Consider the following 20,562-nt stretch of genomic DNA (forward strand, 5'->3'; position numbering starts at 1 on the left):
AAGATGAAAATGAGAAGATGAAAGACAGGAGAGGTTGAAGGATGAGAATGGAGGACAAAAGAAGACAAATGGAGGAGTGGAGGAGGAAGGTGAAGACAAAGAAGTGGAAGACAAAAGACAGGAAAAAAGAGTGGAGTACAAAAGAGGACAAGGGGATGAAAGCTGGAGTGGAGGACAAGAGGACGGGAGTGCAGGATGAAAAACAGGAGCAGAGGACAGAAGAAAGGAGAGGAGTGGAGGATGAAAGACAGTAATAAAGAACAAAAGAGGGGAGGGAAGAATGACGAAGGACAGGAGGAATGGAGGATGAAAGACAGGAGAACAGGACAAGGAATAAACAATAAAGGAGTTGAGATTACAAAAAGAAGTTGTTCAGCAAAAGCAAAAACCCAAGGAGAGGAGAATAGAGGGGCAAAAAATAAAGAGGAGGATGAACAAACCCTCGTTCTCCAGGTTGCGTCTCTTTTCTCCCTCTTGATCTGCTTTCCTCTGGCACTCCGTGGTTCTGTGCTGCAGCATCAGCTTGTCCTTCTCCAGCAGGGACGCACTGGCCTCGGCATTTTTCCTTGCATTAGACTGAGGAGGGATGGGACGGAGAAAAAAAAATCATCATTACAAACTTGAAACGAGAGGCTTAAAAAAGCCTTTAAAAAAAAACCCTCACCTCTTCATCCAGCTCTTTCATGACCTTCTCCAGTTTGGTGCTGGAAGCCCTGCAGTGAACATGCGGCAGAAAAACTGGACTTGTACCCAAGAAAGATGGCTCCGTGTGTATATGTATAGACTATAACGGCAAGAGAGATGATGTACCTGCACTTCTGCTCAATCTCGTCCTTGAGCTGCATCTCTCCATGAAGCTGCTCCTCCAGTTGCTGAATTTTCTTCAACAGATTTTCCAACTGGACATGAAAACAGGATGAGCATTTGTTGTGGCAAATACGTCTTTAGCTACAGAGATATTTCACCACTGTCAGGCTGATAACTTTAGTGTAATCTGGTCTGGAAGGTTGGCTTGCTCCAGTGTTCTACAGGTTCTTACCTGGCTCTTATCTTCTTTAGTAGCACTTTCATGCTTGTTGCTGGTTTTTGTGCTTGATCTTCGAGAAAACCTGAACCAGAGAACATCCATCACCACCAAATACACAAGATTTTTACAGCTATACCTGCCCTGGGTATGGTATGGAGTACTATACTAGAGTTTAGGACGATGGATCGCCAAATAAAATTGGTAATGTCTTTCTAGCCTAAAAGTTGCAAATTGTCATAACATCCACTGTAGTTACCTTTGACATCAGAATACCACACTCTCACCCTCAATACCCAGTTCAGCAGCAGTTGGTACCTAGCTCAAGATCAGGACTAACAGAAAGTAATAGTAAATTTCCTGTGTATTGGCCGATTTATTTGTTAACATAATTACTGTGACTGTATCTAAAACTTCCTGCTTCAAATGCAACCAATAACGTGACTCACTGCTAATTCAAAATTTTAATTACTGTTAATGGGCCGTCACCCCTACCCCTACCCCACCCCCGTTCACACACACTGGTCTAGTCCTGGTCCTTATTCGGTCTCGGTCTTGACTTGGTCTCAACCCGTCATGTTCTCATCTCCGTCTCGATACACTCTGATCTTCGTCATGACTTGGTTTCGGTGGTCTTGACTACAACACAAGGTAATAAGTTTTTCTTCCATCTTTCTGCATCAGATAGGACATGATTACAGACAGGAACTGAAGATGTGAATGGGGAACTGAAGAAACGTCGGACCACGCCCCACAGAAGTGGTGCAAGAACCTGTTCGAGACAATCGTTTGGATTTGTAGCTTTATCACACCAACTTAATGCGCTGTCGCTGGAATGCGAATGCCACGGGTTCCCATTTGTGCCAGTTACACAATAACAAGTGGCACATGACTGTTGAGGGTTCAATTAGCTCTTGAGCATGAAATTTTGGTGACTCCCAAAGTAAACGCTTCGACGTGTTTTGCTACAAACCTGGTGCAAATTTGCTGCCAAAACAAACCACAACTGGGGATAAAAACCAACTTCTGAAATATGAATCTTAAAGGTTCTGACTGCAAAGTTGAATTCTGGGCAAAATGTTCCATGTCCATAGCTGTTTCAGTTTCAAGATGTTGTTTCGCTGCTGCACACACCGCGCAGACTGTGTGTAAATATTTTCCCCAGATAAAAAGCGTCTCGCATTTTACAATTCCGGAGATTGTCGGAGCAAGTGAGCAACAATATGTGACCATCATGGGGCGTTTGACCCATTTTAACCAAAAAAATTCGGCCAAAAAAAGCCAGTGGAAAAGAAAAGGAAAGGAAAGCCTGCCTAGGGAGTGGAACTGCAAGACAGAGCAAGGTTAGATGATGTGTTGTTTTTCTGGACAGATAACTAAATAATTCCAGCTAGCGCTTAGCTATCTTAGCCTTAGAATGTATGGGCTCGACTCCACGGTAGCGAGTATGGAGTGATAGGGACCTTTCACATGATGTCATCGCAACCGCGGATTTGTTTATCCGGCCAAGCTTCGTGTTTGACAACAACTGGTGAAAAGTGTACGCAAGTGATAAGCCCAATTCAGTACATCTACAGACAAACTTGTAGAAGTTCCATCTAAAAAGAACAACGCCAGAGACCTGTAGTGCTTTTGGATGTAATAACAGACGTGGAGATAATCCTGGTTTAACTTTTCACCGCTTCCCGACGAACCCAGAAAGACCAGAAAAATGGCGAGCTGCACTTAAACGGGAACAGTGGATGCCAACAAAGCAAGAACATCGTCATTCCCTACATTTCTGGTCTATCTGAGAAACTCAGGAGGATCTTCTACACAACATTACGGTACATTTCAGACCCAGTAACACTCTGAAGCAGAAACTGGTCCACCCTAAGGACAGAATAGCCAGACACAAACAGGACAACGTAGTGTATGCCATTCAGTGCAGTGAGGAATGCACGGACTCGTATATTGGGGAGACAAAACAACCGCTTCACAGGCGCATGGCTCAACACAGGAGAGCCAGTTCCTCAGGCCAGCACTCTGCTGTCTACCTTCATCTTAACAACAAAGGACGCTCATTTCAGGATCGCAACGTACGCATTTTAGCCAGAGAGGATCGTTGGTATGAGCGAGGAGTTAAAGAAGCCATTTTTGTCAACCTGGAACGGCCATCACTGAACAGAGGTGGGGGTCTAAGACACCATTTATCAGCCACCTACAATGCAGTCTTTGGCACACTTCCCAGACAACTGAATGCACACCAAAACCCAGCTGTTTTCAGTGACTACGTTTACATGCGCATCCAAATCGAGCTGCTGTCGGTAATCGAGCTGAAGGTCCCAGCAGGGTGCCAGAGAAATCCAATCCTACATGCACACAATGAAATCAGGCTATTGTGTGAGGTGCATTGTGCACCTGAGCCACAGGTGGCGCAACACGCCCCATCGTGTTGGTACACTTCCGGTTGTCGTCATGAAGAAGAGCTATTCAAGAGTGTAAACCAAGTTATCAGTTCCGTGTTCTCCATTGTGCGTTTTTCTCCCGTCCATGAATTTTAATATATTCAACTCCTTAAGCTGAATGAGCATGAACTCTGTCTCCTCATTGCTCCAGAAGTGCACGTTTCTGCTTGCCTGTGGCAGTGGGGGCGTGGTCAAGCGCCGGTCTGTGACAGGAGGGCGGAGCCAGGGAAGGTGAGTGGCAGAATCACTTCACCTGACGGTAATTAACCTGTGTTTGTGTGTCTTCCCAGTAACCGCGCCCTATTTAAGGAGGCAGAGGGAGAGCAGAGGGGACAGCTCATCCCGGGACTAGAACACAGCGCACGCGCGTGTGGTTTTTTCTCTCAAAAATAAAACTGAAAAGTCTGACAATAAAAAGCCTATTAGTACCAGAAGCTTTGTCCTGCCATCCTCTGTGCTCCACCCACACTTCAGAGAGCTCTACATCGCCATTTTCTCTTCTTCGTTTGTTCCTCCTGACGTCTTCTGCTGCTCGCTACTACTGTTGTCATGCCGACCAAGGCTGTTGTGTTTCCCGCTTGTGGTCTCGTCACTTCCGGAAGTAGCTCGACAACTAGCTCGATAGGGTTTACATGCGCAAAGTAGCTCGGCAGAAATCGCATAAACTAGGTCGTGTAGCTCGATTCCGAGAAATCAAGTTCGGTTCAATTTCAGCCGAATTAAGGTGTATACATGGCATTTTGAACTTCGATTTCACTCGAGCAACGGCAGAAATTCGATTCTCTCTATGTGCATGTAAACGTAGTGAGTGACTCACAGGAGGACAGAGAGAACCAACAACCATTGATCATCCCAACGACTCTCTAGGCCGTTCACACCCAGCCCCCAGTGACCCACACCAACAGGAGGACTCAACCACACCTTAGATGAGCTTTTCATCCATGAGAGGATAAATACCTGATGCTCCCTACCAGTCAGACAGAACTGAAGAAGCCTTTCGGATGAGAGGTGAAACGTCTTCAAGAATCTTCAAGCAAGTCCAGTTGCTCTCTCTTACCACCCACAGTTATGCCAACAAAGCATTCCCGTGTGCGAAGAACATTTTATATCAGGTTTGCGTGAAAGCTCTGTGCAACGTTAAAATGTACATCTGGACGTGGGCTTTGGACGTGATATATTTTATTAGACCTAAAGCTTGGCTCGACTAGCAGTATGTGTGTTATGAACTGATAATGCAGACTCAGCTAAACACCATAAAATATGCTAGCTCTAGGCCCCGGCTTGTTTATTACTGTTAGAAGTCCACCTTTGCTGTAATTCTTTATCAGGAATTTCCCAGCACAAAGCCTGCCTCAAAATATTGGCCGGCATCTGTACTTCTGCAAGCCTTTAGCATCTCTGGCGTATTTAAAAGTCCCAAATACTAAATAACTCAGGATGTCATACATAGTATCCCAAATCTGGATTCTTTTACAAAAATTAGAAAATTTCAGATGACTTTGCAGTCAGCACCTTTAAGCAGCAGCAGTGTTTTTGAACTTGTTGTTCAAGTGTAAAGCAGTGCATTGTGGGTAAGATTGTGCGCGTGCTCACTGGTGACCGCTGTAGTAGGTGAAGCCCACAAATGGAAGCTGATTCCCAACAAAGGCTTTGGGGATGGGGAAGGTCTCCTCCTCTCCCCGGTCCTCCTCGATATCATCAAAATTACTCGTATCAATGTCACTGCTCAACTCCGGAACCACCGGGGCGGCCGCTACACGAACAAAACACAAAAGAGAGAGAAATAAAACACACTACAAAAAGGGATGAATCACAAAGACAGCAGCTGTACAGGTTCAGGTGACGCGGTTCACTCACTTTCGCGGATGTTCTCCCAGGTCCACTGGTCGTTCTTGAAGAAAGAGTGCCGCTTGATCTCGTCGACTCCGTTACGCCCTAACCGTACTTCCCTAGAAACGGCACACAAGCTGAGGTCAAATGGATTCAACCAATCAGAAACAGCAGTGCCACTTAGACACGTCAGGAAGTCCTGACAGAATAAACGCACCTGTCGGTGAGGAACGCGCAGATGAGGTTCTTGGCATTTTTAGAGATGTCGTTGTCATCGGGGAAGGTCAGAGCGTTTTTATGGTTCATGATCTTGCTATAGGTTCCCACCAGGGAGTCAGCGTAAAACGGCGTGTCCCCTGAACACCAACGAAACAGTGTTAATGCGCAACGTTCATTTACGTTCCACCTGTCTGGGTAACTTGTCTGATACAGTTAATTACGTACAGACTTTTTCCTTATAATTATCTGTATTTGCCCGGCTTGACTCGCTGTCCATCCATCTCACCATCTTTCCTCCTTCAGTTTGGAGGTCTTTCTGTCCATCTAGCCATTCGAACCAGCCACATCTTTCTATCTTTTCCGTTCATTTGGCTGGCTGTACCATCTCCTATCTATATGCCTATAATTAAAGCGTGAACATCCATCCATGTTATTAACCTATGCCTCACCCTTTCCACCTACAGGTATAAAAACCTCACCGACGAGCTGTATTCGTCAAACCTGTCTACTTTTCTAACATCCGAGGTAGAAAAGACTCAGGCAAGTACACTCACTGGCCCCTTTATTAGGAACACCCATACATCCACCTGCTGTTTTATACAATTATGCAAGGCTACGTTCACACTGCAGGCTGAAGTGACTCAAATCCGATCTTTTCGCCCATATGTGACCTGTATCCGATCTTTTATTGACAATATGAACGACACAGATCCGATTTTTTCAAATCCGACCCAGGCCGTTTGGATACGTGGTCCTAATTCCGATCCCTATCCGCTCTTTTCATATGCGACTTCAGTCTGAACCGCCAGGTCGCATTCATCCGACTTACACGTCATCAACAAGCCACAAACGTCACTATTCTGCGCTGAAGTAGGCGGCGGGTCTCTCAAAAAAAGTTACAACAACATGGCGCATAATCACGGGTGCAGATAGAGGATGGGACTCGTCCCACCCAGATTTAAATTCACCTCGTTCGGTCCCCCCCACTTATAGGGAGGAAAAAACGTCTATGCTGTCTTTCTTTGCATAAGGCAAACCTCACGGAAAAATCAAAAGACTAATTACCATTCGGTTTATTGAGGTGCACAGCAGTACATACATAGTTGCAACAACTCACATAAAACAAAGACTGATATTCGGTTGGTTGAGCTGCGCAGACTGCACAGGTTGCGAGCTCGAGCTTGGTTGCTATGGTTACTAACAACAAGTTTGACAGGCATATCGGGGTTGGGGTTGGTTTGCTGGCAGCTTTGTCCCCCCCAGTTTTTTGTCCTTCCCAGTTCAAAAAACGTATCTGCGCCCCTGCGCATGACATCAATGCGAGGGACGCTTCGGGCTGTGAAGGTTCTGAATCTTCTCAATGGAAGGACGCAGAGGTTAGGGAGCTGATTTCCATTTGGGGGGATGCAGCTATTCAAGCTAGATTGGATGAGTCATACCGCAACCGGGCGGTTTTACTTCCGTAAACACTGGCCATGCTCACTGCGTGTGACGTCGTCGTATCCTGCAATGTGCATGCGGAACACTTTTAGGTCGCTTTTCGTTCATACTGAGGATCACATACAAGTCGCATATATTTGTTAATGTGAACGACCTCACAAAAAAATCGGAATTGAGCGTTAAGCCTTGCAGTGTGAACGTAGCGTTAGAACAATTCCTAATAAAGTGGCCGGTGAGCGTGTATCCGTCTTCACTGGTGTGTGTGGAGGTGCAGGACTCACCAACGAGCATCTCGTAGAGGAAAACCCCCACAGACCACCAGTCACACTCTCGGCCGTAGTAGCCGTCTCCACCCTGAGACTTTAGTACCTCTGGAGAAATGTAGTCTGGGGTTCCCACCGCCGTGTCACATTGTACCATACCGTCCTTTAAAACAAACAAACAAACAAGGACAGTCTAAAACCTGACAAACATGAGTTTCTTACAGAAAGTGTCAAAAATGAAAGGACTGCTTGGAATAATGGACACAATTGAGTACGTGCTGCAGTAAAACGTTAAAACCCAATACGATCATCATAAAAAAAAAAACATTAAACACAGCTAATATCGTGATTCACATATTGTACATTATCACAAGCCTGGCTAGAAGGTAAACATAATAAACAGAATTAAACTCTTTCAACCTTGTTCATTTTCATGCAAGTGCCGAAATCCGCCAGCTTTAAGTGGCCCGTTTTGTCCAGTAACATGTTGTCAGGTTTCACATCCCTGTACACAGGAAAAAAAAAACAAAAAAAACCCACAAAGTCAATCATGATCACTACAGAGTATATACATCCATAAAAGCTGCAGACGTGCTTGAATCTCTCTCTCTCTCTCTCTCTCTCTCTCTCTCTGTGTTGCTAACAATCTTTAATTCATTTCGCTGAAGATTCTGGGTCACGCTCAGCCAGATACCAATCCAAACATCATATTAAAATTAATTTCGAACCACTTACTGGATCTCCCTAACGGCTTTAAAGATGAATAACGGTCTCCGGGCTCAGATTTAGGAAAGCTTTTTTGCAACTTTAGTATTTCTGAACGGAATTGGAGAAGTTACCAAACATGTTGGAGTTCCCCTTTTGAAAGTACAAACATTTATTATTACAGAACGTACAAAAGTAAAAAGAGTTCATGCTCATCTCCTGCTGAAGCTCATTTCCAAAGGAGCACGGTGTGGAGAAGCGTTTACCTTGCAATGATCACATCTTACATTTCGACATGCTTCCAAAAATACTTCAAACGTCCGAGATTTTTCTGAGATGCAAATTAAGATTTTTAAACTACTACTACAAATGTACAATTTATCATTTTTGAACTATGATATTTGGCGGGTAATTCCTGTCGCTAGCCAGCCCGGCTGGCTAGTTGAAAATAAAAAAATATATACAGTGGTGCTTGAAAGTTTGTGAACCCTTTAGAATTTTCTATATTTCTGCATAAATATGACCGAAAACATCATCAGATTTTCACACAAGTCCTAAAAGTAGATAAAGAGAACCCAGTTAAACAAATGAGACAAAAATATTATACTTGGTCATTTATTTATTGAGGAAAATGATCCAATATTACACATCTGTGAGTGGCAAAAGTATTTGACCCTTTGCTTTCAGTATCTGGTGTGACCCCCTTGTGCAGCAATAACTGCAACTAAACGTTTGCGGTAACTGTTGATCAGTCCTGCACACCGGCTTGGAGGAATTTTAGCCCATTCCTCCGTACAGAACAGCTTCAACTCTGGGATGCTGGTGGGTTTCCTCACATGAACTGCTCACTTCAGGTCCTTCCACAACATTTCCACTGGATTAAGGTCAGGACTTTGACTTGGCCATTCCAAAACATTCACTTTATTCTTCTTTAACCATTCTTTGGTAGAACAACTTGTGTGCTTAGGGTCGTTGTCTTGCTGCATGACCCACCTTCTCTTGAGATTCAGTTCATGGACAGATGTCCTGACATTTTCCTTTAGAATTCGCTGGTATAATTCAGAATTCATTGTTCCATCAATGATGGCAAGCCGTCCTGGCCCAGATGCAGCAAAACAGGCCCAAACCATGATACTACCACCACCACGTTTCACAGATGGGATAAGGTTCTTATGCTGGACTGCAGTGTTTTCCTTTCTCCAAACATAACGCTTCTCATTTAAACCAAAAAGTTCTATTTTGGTCTCATCCGTCTACAAAACATTTTTCCAATAGCCCTCTTGCTTGTCCACGTGATCTTTAGCAAACTGCAGACGAGCAGCAATGTTCTTTTTGGAGAGCAGTGGCTTTCTCCTTGCAACCCTGCCATGCACACCATTGTTGTTCAGTGTTCTCCTGATGGTGGACTCATGAACATTAGCATTAGCCAATGTGAGAGAGGCCTTCAGTTGCTTAGAAGTTACCCTGGGGTCCTTTGTGACCTCGCCGACTGTTACACGCCTTGTTCTTGGAGTGATCTTTGTTGGTCGACCACTCCTGGGGAGGGTAACAATGGTCTTGAATTTCCTCCATTTGTACACAATCTGTCTGACTGTGGATTGGTGGAGTCCAAACTCTTTAGAGATGGTTTTGTAACCTTTTCCAGCCTGATGAGCATCAACAACGCTTTTTCTGAGGTCCTCAGAAATCTCCTTTGTTCGTGGCATGATACACTTCCACAAACATGTGTTGTGAAGATCAGACTTTGATAGATCCCTGTTCTTTAAATAAAACAGGGTGCCCACTCACACCTGATTGTCATCCCACTGATTGAAAACACCTGACTCTAATTTCACCTTCAAATTAACTGCTAATCCTAGAGGTTCACATACTTTTGCCACTCACAGATATGTAATATTGGATCATTTTCCTCAATAAATAAATGACCAAGTATAATATTTTTATCTCATTTGTTTAACTGGGTTCTCTTTATCTACTTTTAGGACTTGTGTGAAAATCTGATGATGTTTTGGGTCATATTTATGCAGAAATATAGAAAATTCTAAAGGGTTCACAAACTTTCAAGCACCACTGTACATCTGCCAAAGCTACGTTGTGATGTGGAATTTTCTGAAAGGTGTACAGAAACCACCAGAGACGGGGACAAAGCGACCTCGGTCTGAAGAGGAGAAAAAGGCCGCTGATAAAGCGTACGAGAAGGAGGAACAACAAAGGACTTATAAGCAAGCGTGGGAGCAGGGTAGGCCTCGGCTGCGATACGATTTTTATGGAATAATTACCTTTTTTCAAGTTGATTCCTAGTCAATATGAAGCTCCTAATGCTTTCTCTCTCATAAATGGTTAAATACAGAAAGCATGTTGGACATATTTTGGGTGCTATAGTCATGATAGTAAGTATATTTGTTTTCAATACTCGTACACCAAGTTGCCAAGTTTTCCAATATATTATTATTTGTTGATATTATATTATGGTGCTCTGTGTTGTTCTCATTTATGTATTTAACAACAGTATCAAAATACCCGGGTCTTGAAATAAACGCACATTAGTCATGAACAATGGTAACGACTCTCTCTTGCGTTATTTTTGACAGAAGTAAAATTCATACATCTGTGCTCACTCTAGGACCCAAACTGTTTTAGCAAAAAGTGCTAAAGACTCAAATTTTTCTTTAGCAATTTCGCTTAGCAAGAAATGCTTAAAGAACAATTTTCTTTTTAGCAAAATAATTTTTTTAGCAAGATATATGTTACACTTCTAAATGTTTCTTGCACTGACATAATATTGAAAAATGAATTGTTATTGTAGTTTGTTGGTGTTTCAATAGTGTTTGCAAGCTTGTTTCCTGCCTTTGTCTTTCCATGTTCTTGATTTATGTTCATAGCATGCTTATTTATTCTTGAATCCTCTTATTTTGATCATTTCATCAACTGTATATACGTAATGAAATTGTGTTTAATTTAACCCGCTTAATCTGGTTTACGGAGTCCATATTTTTCATTATAATTATATCTAACATCTTTGCATTCTTTGCTATCTATGCACCTTTTAGCCCTTAGTCACCCTCTGTAGTATGCTGTCTGGCTGTGTAACATAACCGCATGGTGAGTGGCTTCCAACTCTATCAGGGATTTATCACACCGATGGGCGTGATAAATCTTCGATTTCATACATTGCTGCCTGGGCTATTAACCAGAACTTGAGTATGGCACAAGCTGGCGGTTCCAGGCAGGATCGCAAACCAATGAAAAAACTCTCAAAACTGATATTGAGATGATTTTTAATATGTAATACTCAGATGAATATTCAAGAATAGTCATTTTCTCCTCACAGTGACATAACAAGGTCGATATATCCTGGTTCATCTGTGAGTTCTTCCAAAGTTCTGTCAGGTAGAAAATACGTCTTTAGAACGGTTATATCGTGTTTTTATCCCTAACTGAGAAAGCTAACAGAATATTCTTATCTCACTTTTTAGATAAGTTTTTGTCATACGTAAAGTCGGATAGTTTATTTTAAACAAACCTCGCTATAATCTTGTTCACTAATGAGCGAGAATTGCCGACATTATCAGCGCAACTCGGAAATTGATCATTTTATATGTAAGGTCCGATGCTATTGGAAGACGTAATTTGTGGTCAACCAATAAGAAGCTTCGAAACTCGGGGGCGTTGGTTATAAATCAAAACATCGAAGATGGACTCGAAAGGTACTGTTTATCTTGAGAAATCGCAACTGTTTGATGGATTTTGCTTAAACTTTAAATGATGATTTTCAGATGCTTTTCTTTTCGCAAATTGGAATAAAACTTCGTAATTTGCGGACGTGCGAGTGGCTAGCGTGAGCCCAGTACATGAACAAATTTTGGCTAGTTGATTTTCTGTTTGGCTCGTTACTTTGGAAGGTAACTAGTCCGGCTGGCTGGTGAAAAAAATATATGAATTTCTAGGCCTGATATACAAGTGAAGTAAATTAAGAGTTTGACACTAGAAACACACAAGAAGCTAAGACTCTTAAACTACAACTAGAGAAATTCAAGTTTTCACCTACAATTACAGTGGGGCAAAAAAGTATTTAGTCAGCCACCAATTGTGCAAGTTCTCCCACTTAAAAAGATGAGAGAGGCCTGTAATTTTCATCATAGGTCCACTTCAACTATGAGGGACAGAATGGGGGGAAAGAATCCAGGAAATCACATTGTAGGATTTTTAATGAATTAATTGGTAAATTCCTCGGTAAAATAAGTATTTGGTCACCTACAAACAAGCAAGATTTCTGGCTCTCACAGACCTGTAACAACTTCTTTAAGAGGCTCCTCTGTCCTCCACTCGTTACCTGTATTAATGGCACCTGTTTGAACTCGTTATCAGTATAAAAGACACCTGTCCACAACCTCAAACAGTCACACTCCAAACTCCACTATGGCCAAGACCAAAGAGCTGTCAAAGGACACCAGAAACAAAATTGTAGACCTGCACCAGGCTGGGAAGACTGAATCTGCAATAGGTAAGCAGCTTGGTGTGAAGAAATCAACTGTGGGAGCAATTATTAGAAAATGGAAGACATACAAGACCACTGATAATCTCCCTCGATCTGGGGCTCCACGCAAGATCTCACCCCGTGGGGTCAAAATGATCACAAGAACGATGAGTAAAAATCCCAGAACCACACGGGGGGACCTAGTGAATGACCTGCAGAGAGCTGGGACCAAAGTAACAAAGGCTACCATCAGTAACACACTACGCCACCAGGGACTCAAATCCTGCAGTGCCAGACGTGTCCCCCTGCTTAAGCCAGTACATGTCCAGGCCCGTCTGAAGTTTGCTAGAGAGCATTTGGATGATCCAGAAGAGGATTGGGAGAATGTCATATGGTCAGATGAAACCAAAATAGAACTTTTTGGTAAAAAAACTCAACTTGTCGTGTTTGGAGGAGAAAGAATGCTGAGTTGCATCCAAAGAACACCATACCTACTGTGAAGCATGGGGGTGGAAACATCATGCTTTGGGGCTGTTTTTCTGCAAAGGAACCAGGACGACTGATCCGTGTAAAGGAAAGAATGAATGGGGCCATGTATCGTGAGATTTTGAGTGAAAACCTCCTTCCATCAGCAAGGGCATTGAAGATGAAACGTGGCTGGGTCTTTCAGCATGACAATGATCCCAAACACACCGCCCGGGCAACGAAGGAGTGGCTTCGTAAGAAGCATTTCAAGGTCCTGGAGTGGCCTAGCCAGTCTCCAGATCTCAACCCCATAGAAAATCTTTGGAGGGAGTTGAAAGTCCGTGTTGCCCAGCGACAGCCCCAAAACATCACTGCTCTAGAGGAGATCTGCATGGAGGAATGGGCCAAAATACCAGCAACAGTGTGTGAAAACCTTGTGAAGACTTACAGAAAACGTTTGACCTCTGTCATTGCCAACAAAGGGTATATAACAAAGTATTGAGATGAACTTTCGTTATTGACCAAATACTTATTTTCCACCATAATTTGCAAATAAATTCTTTAAAAATCAGACAAATGTGATTTTCTGGATTTTTTTTTCTCATTCTGTCTCTCATAGTTGAAGTCTACCTATGATGAAAATTACAGGCCTCTCTCATCGTTTTAAGTGGGAGAACCTGCACAATTGGTGACTGACTAAATACTTTTTTGCCCCACTGTATACTACAACCCCAAATCAGAAAAAGTTGGGACGGTATGGAAAAGGCAAATATTTAAAAAAAAAAAAAAGTAATTTCTAAATGTACTTTGACTTGCATCTCATTGCTGGTCAACTTCATTTGTTAATATCCATCCATTCCTACGTTTCAGGTCTGCAGCATGTTCCAAAAAAAAAAAAAAGTTGGGACAAGGAAAAATTAGGCTGAGCAATGAGGTAAAACAATTAAATAATGAGGTGATTTGAAACAGGTGATCTGGGGCAAAATCAGTCTCCAGGGAAGGCCGAGTCTTTGAGGAGTAAAGACGGGCCGAGGATCTCCAGTTTGTCAGCAAATGCGTGAGAAGATTATTGAAATGTTTAAAAACTATGTTCCTCAAAGAAAGATAGGAAGGGATTTGGATATTTCACCCTCTATGGTGCATATCATCATTAAAAAGCTTCAAGGAATGTTGAATTTTGGTGCATAAAGGGCAAGGGCTCAAGCCTAATCTGAACCCCCATGATCTCCGATCCCTCACTGCATCAAGACCCGTCATTCATCTACAGCTGATAGAACCACATGGGCTCGGGATTACTCTGGCAAACCTTTGTCAAGCTACAATACGGAGTTGCATCCACAAACACCAGTTAAAACTTTACTGTGCAAAACGGAAGCCTTATGTTAACTGTGTCCAGAAGCGCCGTCGACTTCTCTGGGCTCGGAGGCATCTGGGATGGACCATCACACAGTGGGAACATTTATCGTGTTCAGACGAATCAGTATTCCAGGGCTTTTTTGAAAGAAATGGATACTGTGAGCTCTGGACCAAAGAGGAAAAGAACCATGCAGACTGTTACCAGGAACAAGTCCAAAAGCCAGGGTGTGTCATGATACGGGTTTGGGTCAGTGCCCTTGGCGAAGGTAACTTGCACTTCTGTGATGGAGCATTAATGCAGAAAAGTACACCGAGATTTTGCTCGGCTGCCTTCAAGACGACGTCTTTTCCAGGGAGATTTCAACAAGACGATGCAAAACCACATTCTGCTCACGTTACAAAGGCGTGGCTGTGGAAGAAGAGGGCGTGTCCTCTCTGTCCCCAATAGAGAATGTGTGGAGAATTTAGAAATGAAAAATATGACAGTGACGACCCCGAACTGCTCCACACCTTAAGACCCGTTTACAGGAAGAACGGGACAAAAATAACACCTGAGACACTTCATCACTTGGAGTCTTCAGTCCATAAACAGCTTTGAAGTGCTGGGAGAAGCAACGGGAACATTTATTACAAAGTGGGAAATGATTTACAGTCCCAATTAATTTGAAATGTGTTCATTTTGGCAAAACAATAAAATTTATAAGGTAAAACATCAACTAATGTGCTGTTGTACTGTTTTGAGTGCAATACAGGTCAAAGATTACTTACTGTCATTTCAATTTCGACTTCAACACACCGTCCCAACTTTTTCTGATCTGGAGTTGTATCGAGGTTTACACTACCGTTCAAAAGTTTGGGGTCACCCAGACAATTTTGCGTTTTCCATGACAAGTCACACTTTTATTTCCCACCGTAAGTTGTAAAATGAATAGAAAATATAGTCGAGACGTTTTTCTGGCCGTTTTGAGCATTTAATCGACCCCACAAATGTGATGCTCCAGAAACTCAATCTGCTCAAAGGAAGGTCAGTTTTATAGCTTCTCTAAAGAGCTCAACTGTTTTCAGCTGTGCTAACATGATTGTACAAGGGTTTTCTAATCATCCATTAGCCTTCTGAGGCAATGAGCAAACACATTGTACCATTAGAACACTGGAGTGAGAGTTGCTGGAAATGGGCCTCTATACACCTATGGAGATATTGCACCAAAAACCACACATTTGCAGCTAGAATAGTCATTTACCACATTAGCAATGTATAGAGTGGATTTCTGATTAGTTTAAAGTGATCTTCATTGAAAAGAACAGTGCTTTTCTTTCAAAAATAAGGACATTTCAAAGTGACCCCAAACTTTTGAACGGTAGTGTGTGTTGTCAAAAGTAACGGTAGTTAATGGGTAAAGGGCAGTCAGAGAAACTTCAGGTTGCAGTAATAATCATTTTAAATTCATTCAAGTTTCAGAAATAGTCTTTTTACTTTCACTGATTAGAGGAACTGTAGCTGAAGGAGTTCATTCACATTAAAAAAAAAATCCAGCAGGAGAAAGCATGTATGATGAATTTCACTTTTTAACGCTGTAACTGTTTAACAAACAGAGAGATTACTGCAGCGGGTCATTATGGAAACGTGAAATCCATCTCACTCACTGCGTTTAACTTGCACTCACTGACGCAGAAACATTCGTGCTTTTAAGACACTTCGTTTACTTTTGGTATGGCAGTTAAAAATACCTAAAAACCTTCCACGTGTTTCTCTGGTGAGTAGTGCGAGAGGAAGTGGACCTGACCTGTGGATGAAGCCCATGGCGTGGATGCCGTCGAGCGCCAGCACCACCTCGGCGGTGTAAAAGCGAGCCCACTTCTCGGGGACGTCGTAATTACTCATCAGATTGACCAGGTCTCCTCCAGGCATGTACTCCATCACCATGTAGAGGTAACGGTCGTCCTGGAAGGCGTAGAAGAGCTGCAGAGGCGACAGGCACAATCAGAACACACTCCTTCATCCTCCTTTATAAATAAAGAACAGAATAAAACAGCAGCAGATTTAAGTGTGTTGCATTTATGCTGTACCTGTACGACCCAGTTGCTGTTAGCAAAGGCCATGATGTCTCTCTCCTCCCAGAAAAACGCAGAGTCCGAGCGCTTTATCATCTCAAACTTACTGAGAAGCTTCATAGCGTACACCTTACTGCTGGCCTTGTGCCTCACCTGCAAACACACGCACGCCTTAATATTTGAAATTCTCTCACAGTCTCCTCTTGTCTCACATTTACGACTCGCCTTCCCCAGCCATTCTCCCCTCCTGTCTCCAGCTGAACATTTTCTCAATGTCCTCAGATCCCTTTTCTCCAAACATTTCTCATCCCCTCATTATCGAAATGCCCTACTGCCTATCATGCAAGCTTTCCTTGTTCCCTATTGTCCAAGCTTCCCTAGTTCCATAGTATCCAGGTTTCCCTAGTCCCCTAGCTATCCGAGCTCTTTTTTTGTCCAAGCTTCCTCAGTCCCGTTCCCTATTGTTCAAGTTTCCCCTTGTCCCCAGCTGTCCTACATCACTATTATCCAAGCTTCACTATTGTGTAAGCTTCCTTAGTCCCCTGGCTATCTTGGTTCCCTACTGTCCAAGCTTCCCTGGTTCCCTATGGTCCTAGTTCCCTCACTTCCTTTGAGCCAAGCTTCCCAAAGTCCTGTTTGACCTAGTTCCTTATTGTCCAAGCCTCCTTTGTCCCTTTGCTGTTCTAGATTCCCATGTTCCCTATTGTCCAGGTTTCCCCGAGATGTCCGAATTCCCTATTGTCCATGTTTCTAGTCCCCTAGCTGTCATAGGCTCCAATTAATCCAACTTCCTTAGTTCCCTCTTGCCCAAATTTTCCTAGCTCCCTAGTGTCCATGTTTCTAGTCACTTAGCGGTCCTAATTCCCTACTGTCCATGTTTCTAGTCCCCTACCTGTCTTAGGTTCCTATTAACCCAGTTTCCCGAGTTCCCTGTTGTCCAAGTTTCAAGTCCCCTAGCTGTCCTAGTTCCCTATTGTCCAAGCTTCCCTAGTTCCATAGTATCCAGGTTTCCCTAGTCCCCTAGCTATCCTAGTTCTTTTTCTGTCTAAGCTTCCTCAGTCCCCTGTTCCCTATTGTTCAAGTTTCCCCTTGCCCCCAGCTGTCCTACATCACTATTATCCAAGCTTCCTTAGTCCCCTAGCTATCTTGGTTCCCTACTGTCCAAGCTTCCCTGGCTCCCTATGGTGCTAGTTACCTATTGTCTAGCTGCCCTAGTTCCCTCTCTTCCTTTGAGCCAAGCTTCCCCAAGTCCTGTTTGACCTAGTTCCTTATTGTCCAAGCCTCCTTTGTCCCTTTGCTGTTCTAGATTCCCATGTTCCCTATTGTCCAGGTTTCCCCGAGATGTCCGAATTCCCTATTGTCCATGTTTCTAGTCCCCTAGCTGTCATAGGCTCCAATTAATCCAGCTTCCTTAGTTCCCTCTTGCCCAAATTTCCCTAGCTCCCTAGTGTCCATGTTTCTAGTCCCCTACCTGTACTAGGTTCCTATTAACCCAGTTTCCTGAGTTCCCTGTTGTCCAAGTTTCAAGTGCCCTAGCTGTCCTAGTTCCCTATTGTCCAAATTTTCCTTGTCCTCTAGCTGCCCGAGGTCCTTGTTATCCAAGTTCCCTATTGTTCCTAAAGCTAAGGAAGCCGTATTGTCCAAGCTTCCCTAGTCCCCAGGCTATCCTAGATACAAGCTTTTCAAGCTATTCTAGTGCCCTGGTTTCATCGTTAATTACTTACTTGAAGGAGTAAACACCCATTGCCTTCATTTTTAATTACCGTCATTAAAATTCTTAACGGATTTTTAATGAATATCATGTGATGCAATTAAAGTCCAGAGTGATAATCAGAACCCTAGAGCTGTTACACTAAAATAATAAATTAGTAAGACTGTAATATCAGAAATCTGTAATGAAAAGAAATTAGAAAAAAGTGTTACTTCAGGAGGTGATAAAGATGAAAAAGAAAGGAGGACTGAGATCTTACAAGCTGCACTTCTCCAAACGCTCCTCTCCCAATCACCTTCACCACCTCATAGTCATCAGCCTTCATTCGCAGATCCCGGATCTTACTGATCGTGTCCTTATCTACACAGAGAGAGAGAAGAGAGAGAGAGAGATGGGGGACAGTGAGTCCATCTAACAGGGGTCTGGTAAATCGTCCATAGCATGCGGTTGTCGTTGATTATGCACCAGATAAACCCCGCCTCTTTACTGCATCTCATCCAACACAGTCTCTGACTAACAGCAACTACCTTTACATCCATTAATAATCTAACACCCTATCGCACACTTCCCGTTGTCATGGTAACACTGAGTCTATAACGCACACTTTGGATATACTTTTTTTTTTTTTTTGCACGTTTGTGTTTTCCTGTGAAGCTAGTATACGGGTTAGCATGGTATTAGCGTCTTCGGTCCTTCACATGTAGTCCGTGTTCTTGAGCAAAATAAAGACTTGTAAATGCTGTGGGAGATAAAGGAAGCTGAACTCCCAGCGCAGGTCTGATTGTTCTCCAATACTCTCAGGTAGAAGAGTGAACAGGAAGTGAGCAGTGGAGGGGGGACACAGGCTTCAGGGCTCAGTGTATCTAAAAATAAACACCATTAAAGTTCATTATACGGCTATAATAATGAGGAGAGTTAAATCCAGCTGTTCAGAGGGAGAGGAAACACCCAGCTGCACAGACTGCTTTTCACTGTTAGTGCACACGTTAGTTTAATGTACATCAGTAACTGACCTGCAAATTTGACCTTCAGGGAGTTTAGTTTACGGTTTATCCGCTTTGAAACAATGGTGTGTACTGTACATATATAAATAAATAACAATAGTACATTACTTACATCTGCTTAAGAAGTTGTCGATGCTCTTGTTCTTCCTCAGGGCGGGAAAATCGAGGTCATAGACCAGAGCGTCCAAACCGTCCTGCAGAAACATGAGACACCACACACACACACACACACACACACACGCGCGCACATTAAAACCAAGTTAGTTAACACACTTTCCATAATAATAATAATAAATTAGTCAAAAACTTTTCTTGTCCAATTTTTCCAAGTCCTTTAACTGTACGAGTTACCTACTGTCCAAGCTTCCCTTGTTCCTTCGTCCCTGAGCTGTCCTAGTTCCCTGTTGTCCAAGCGTCCCCAGTCCCCTTGCTATCTTAGTTACCTATTGTCCAAGCTTCCCGAGTCCCTTATTGTCCAAGCATCTCTAGCTGTCCTAGTTCCCCATTGTCCAAGCGTCCCCAGTCCCCTTGCTATCTTAGTTACCTATTGTCCAAGCTTCCCGAGTCCCTTATTGTCCAAGCATCTCTAGCTGTCCTAGTTCCCCATTGTCCAAGCGTCCCCAGTCCCCTTGCTATCTTAGTTACCTATTGTCCAAGCTTCCCGAGTCCCTTATTGTCCAAGCATCTCTAGCTGTCCTAGTTCCCCATTGTCCAAGCTTCCCTAGTCCCCAGCTAACTTAGTTACCTATTGTCCAAGCTTCCCTAGTCCCTTATTGTCCAAGCGTCTCTAGCTGTCCTAGTTCCCCATTGTCCAAGCTTCCCTAGTCCCCAGCTATCTTAGTTACCTCTTGTCCAAGCTTCCCTAGTCCCTTATTGTCCAAGCGTCTCTAGCTGTCCTAGTTCCCCATTGTCCAAGCTTCCCTAGTCCCCAGCTAACTTAGTTGCCTATTGTCCAAGCTTCCCTAGTCCCTTATTGTCCAAGCATCTCTAGCTGTCCTAGTTCCCCATTGTCCAAGCTTCTCTAGTCCCCAGCTAACTTAGTTACCTATTGTCCAAGCTTCCCTTGTCCCTTATTGTCCAAGCATCTCTAGCTGTCCTAGTTCCCCATTGTCCAAGCTTCCGTAGTCCCCAGCTATCTTAGTTACCTATTATCCAAGCCTCCCGAGTCCCTTATTGTCCAAGCGTCTCTAGCTGTCCTAGTTCCCAATTGTCCAAGCTTCCCTAGTCTCCCAGCTGACCAAGCATCCTTATTGTCCAAGCATCCCTTGTCCCCAAACTGTCCTAGTTCCCTATTGTCCAAGCATCCCTAGCTCCCTTAAAAAACTTTTATCAGGTCACAGTTCCCACCCATAATGCACTACAGTTCAGCCTGTCTGTACTGTGGGGGAACAGGGACACCTCTGAGCCAGAACCAGTGATGAGAGATTTTTTTTATTTTTTAAATGCCATGTCAATACCTAAGGGGTTGTTTTACAATCGGGGTACGGAAGCTAAAAATCACATTTAACACTTATTATCTTCAATATCAAAAGGCTTGACTAAATAAACTTGGTTGTTTACTGTAGCCCT

At 43.3% G+C, this 20,562-nt stretch overlaps 1 protein-coding gene across 2 annotated transcripts in view; it reads right to left on the minus strand.

The window, feature by feature from the left end:
• The window catches only part of rock1 (Rho-associated, coiled-coil containing protein kinase 1), a 98,555-nt gene that overhangs the window by 24,814 nt on the left and 53,179 nt on the right, over nucleotides 1-20,562 (minus strand). For both annotated transcript variants that reach the window (XM_060916359.1, XM_060916351.1), the window contains exons 2-14: nucleotides 19,106-19,187; nucleotides 18,249-18,349; nucleotides 16,294-16,431; nucleotides 16,011-16,186; nucleotides 7,644-7,728; nucleotides 7,242-7,386; nucleotides 5,519-5,657; nucleotides 5,329-5,420; nucleotides 5,065-5,224; nucleotides 1,040-1,109; nucleotides 811-899; nucleotides 665-713; nucleotides 441-576 (exon numbers count right to left, since the gene is read on the minus strand). In XM_060916359.1, coding sequence (XP_060772342.1) covers nucleotides 441-576; nucleotides 665-713; nucleotides 811-899; nucleotides 1,040-1,109; nucleotides 5,065-5,224; nucleotides 5,329-5,420; nucleotides 5,519-5,657; nucleotides 7,242-7,386; nucleotides 7,644-7,728; nucleotides 16,011-16,186; nucleotides 16,294-16,431; nucleotides 18,249-18,349; nucleotides 19,106-19,187 — 1,462 coding nt within the window. The remainder of the gene's footprint in view (nucleotides 1-440; nucleotides 577-664; nucleotides 714-810; nucleotides 900-1,039; nucleotides 1,110-5,064; nucleotides 5,225-5,328; nucleotides 5,421-5,518; nucleotides 5,658-7,241; nucleotides 7,387-7,643; nucleotides 7,729-16,010; nucleotides 16,187-16,293; nucleotides 16,432-18,248; nucleotides 18,350-19,105; nucleotides 19,188-20,562) is intronic.

This window comes from Neoarius graeffei, chromosome 1 (assembly GCF_027579695.1).
Source record: "Neoarius graeffei isolate fNeoGra1 chromosome 1, fNeoGra1.pri, whole genome shotgun sequence".
NCBI lineage: Eukaryota > Metazoa > Chordata > Actinopteri > Siluriformes > Ariidae > Neoarius > Neoarius graeffei.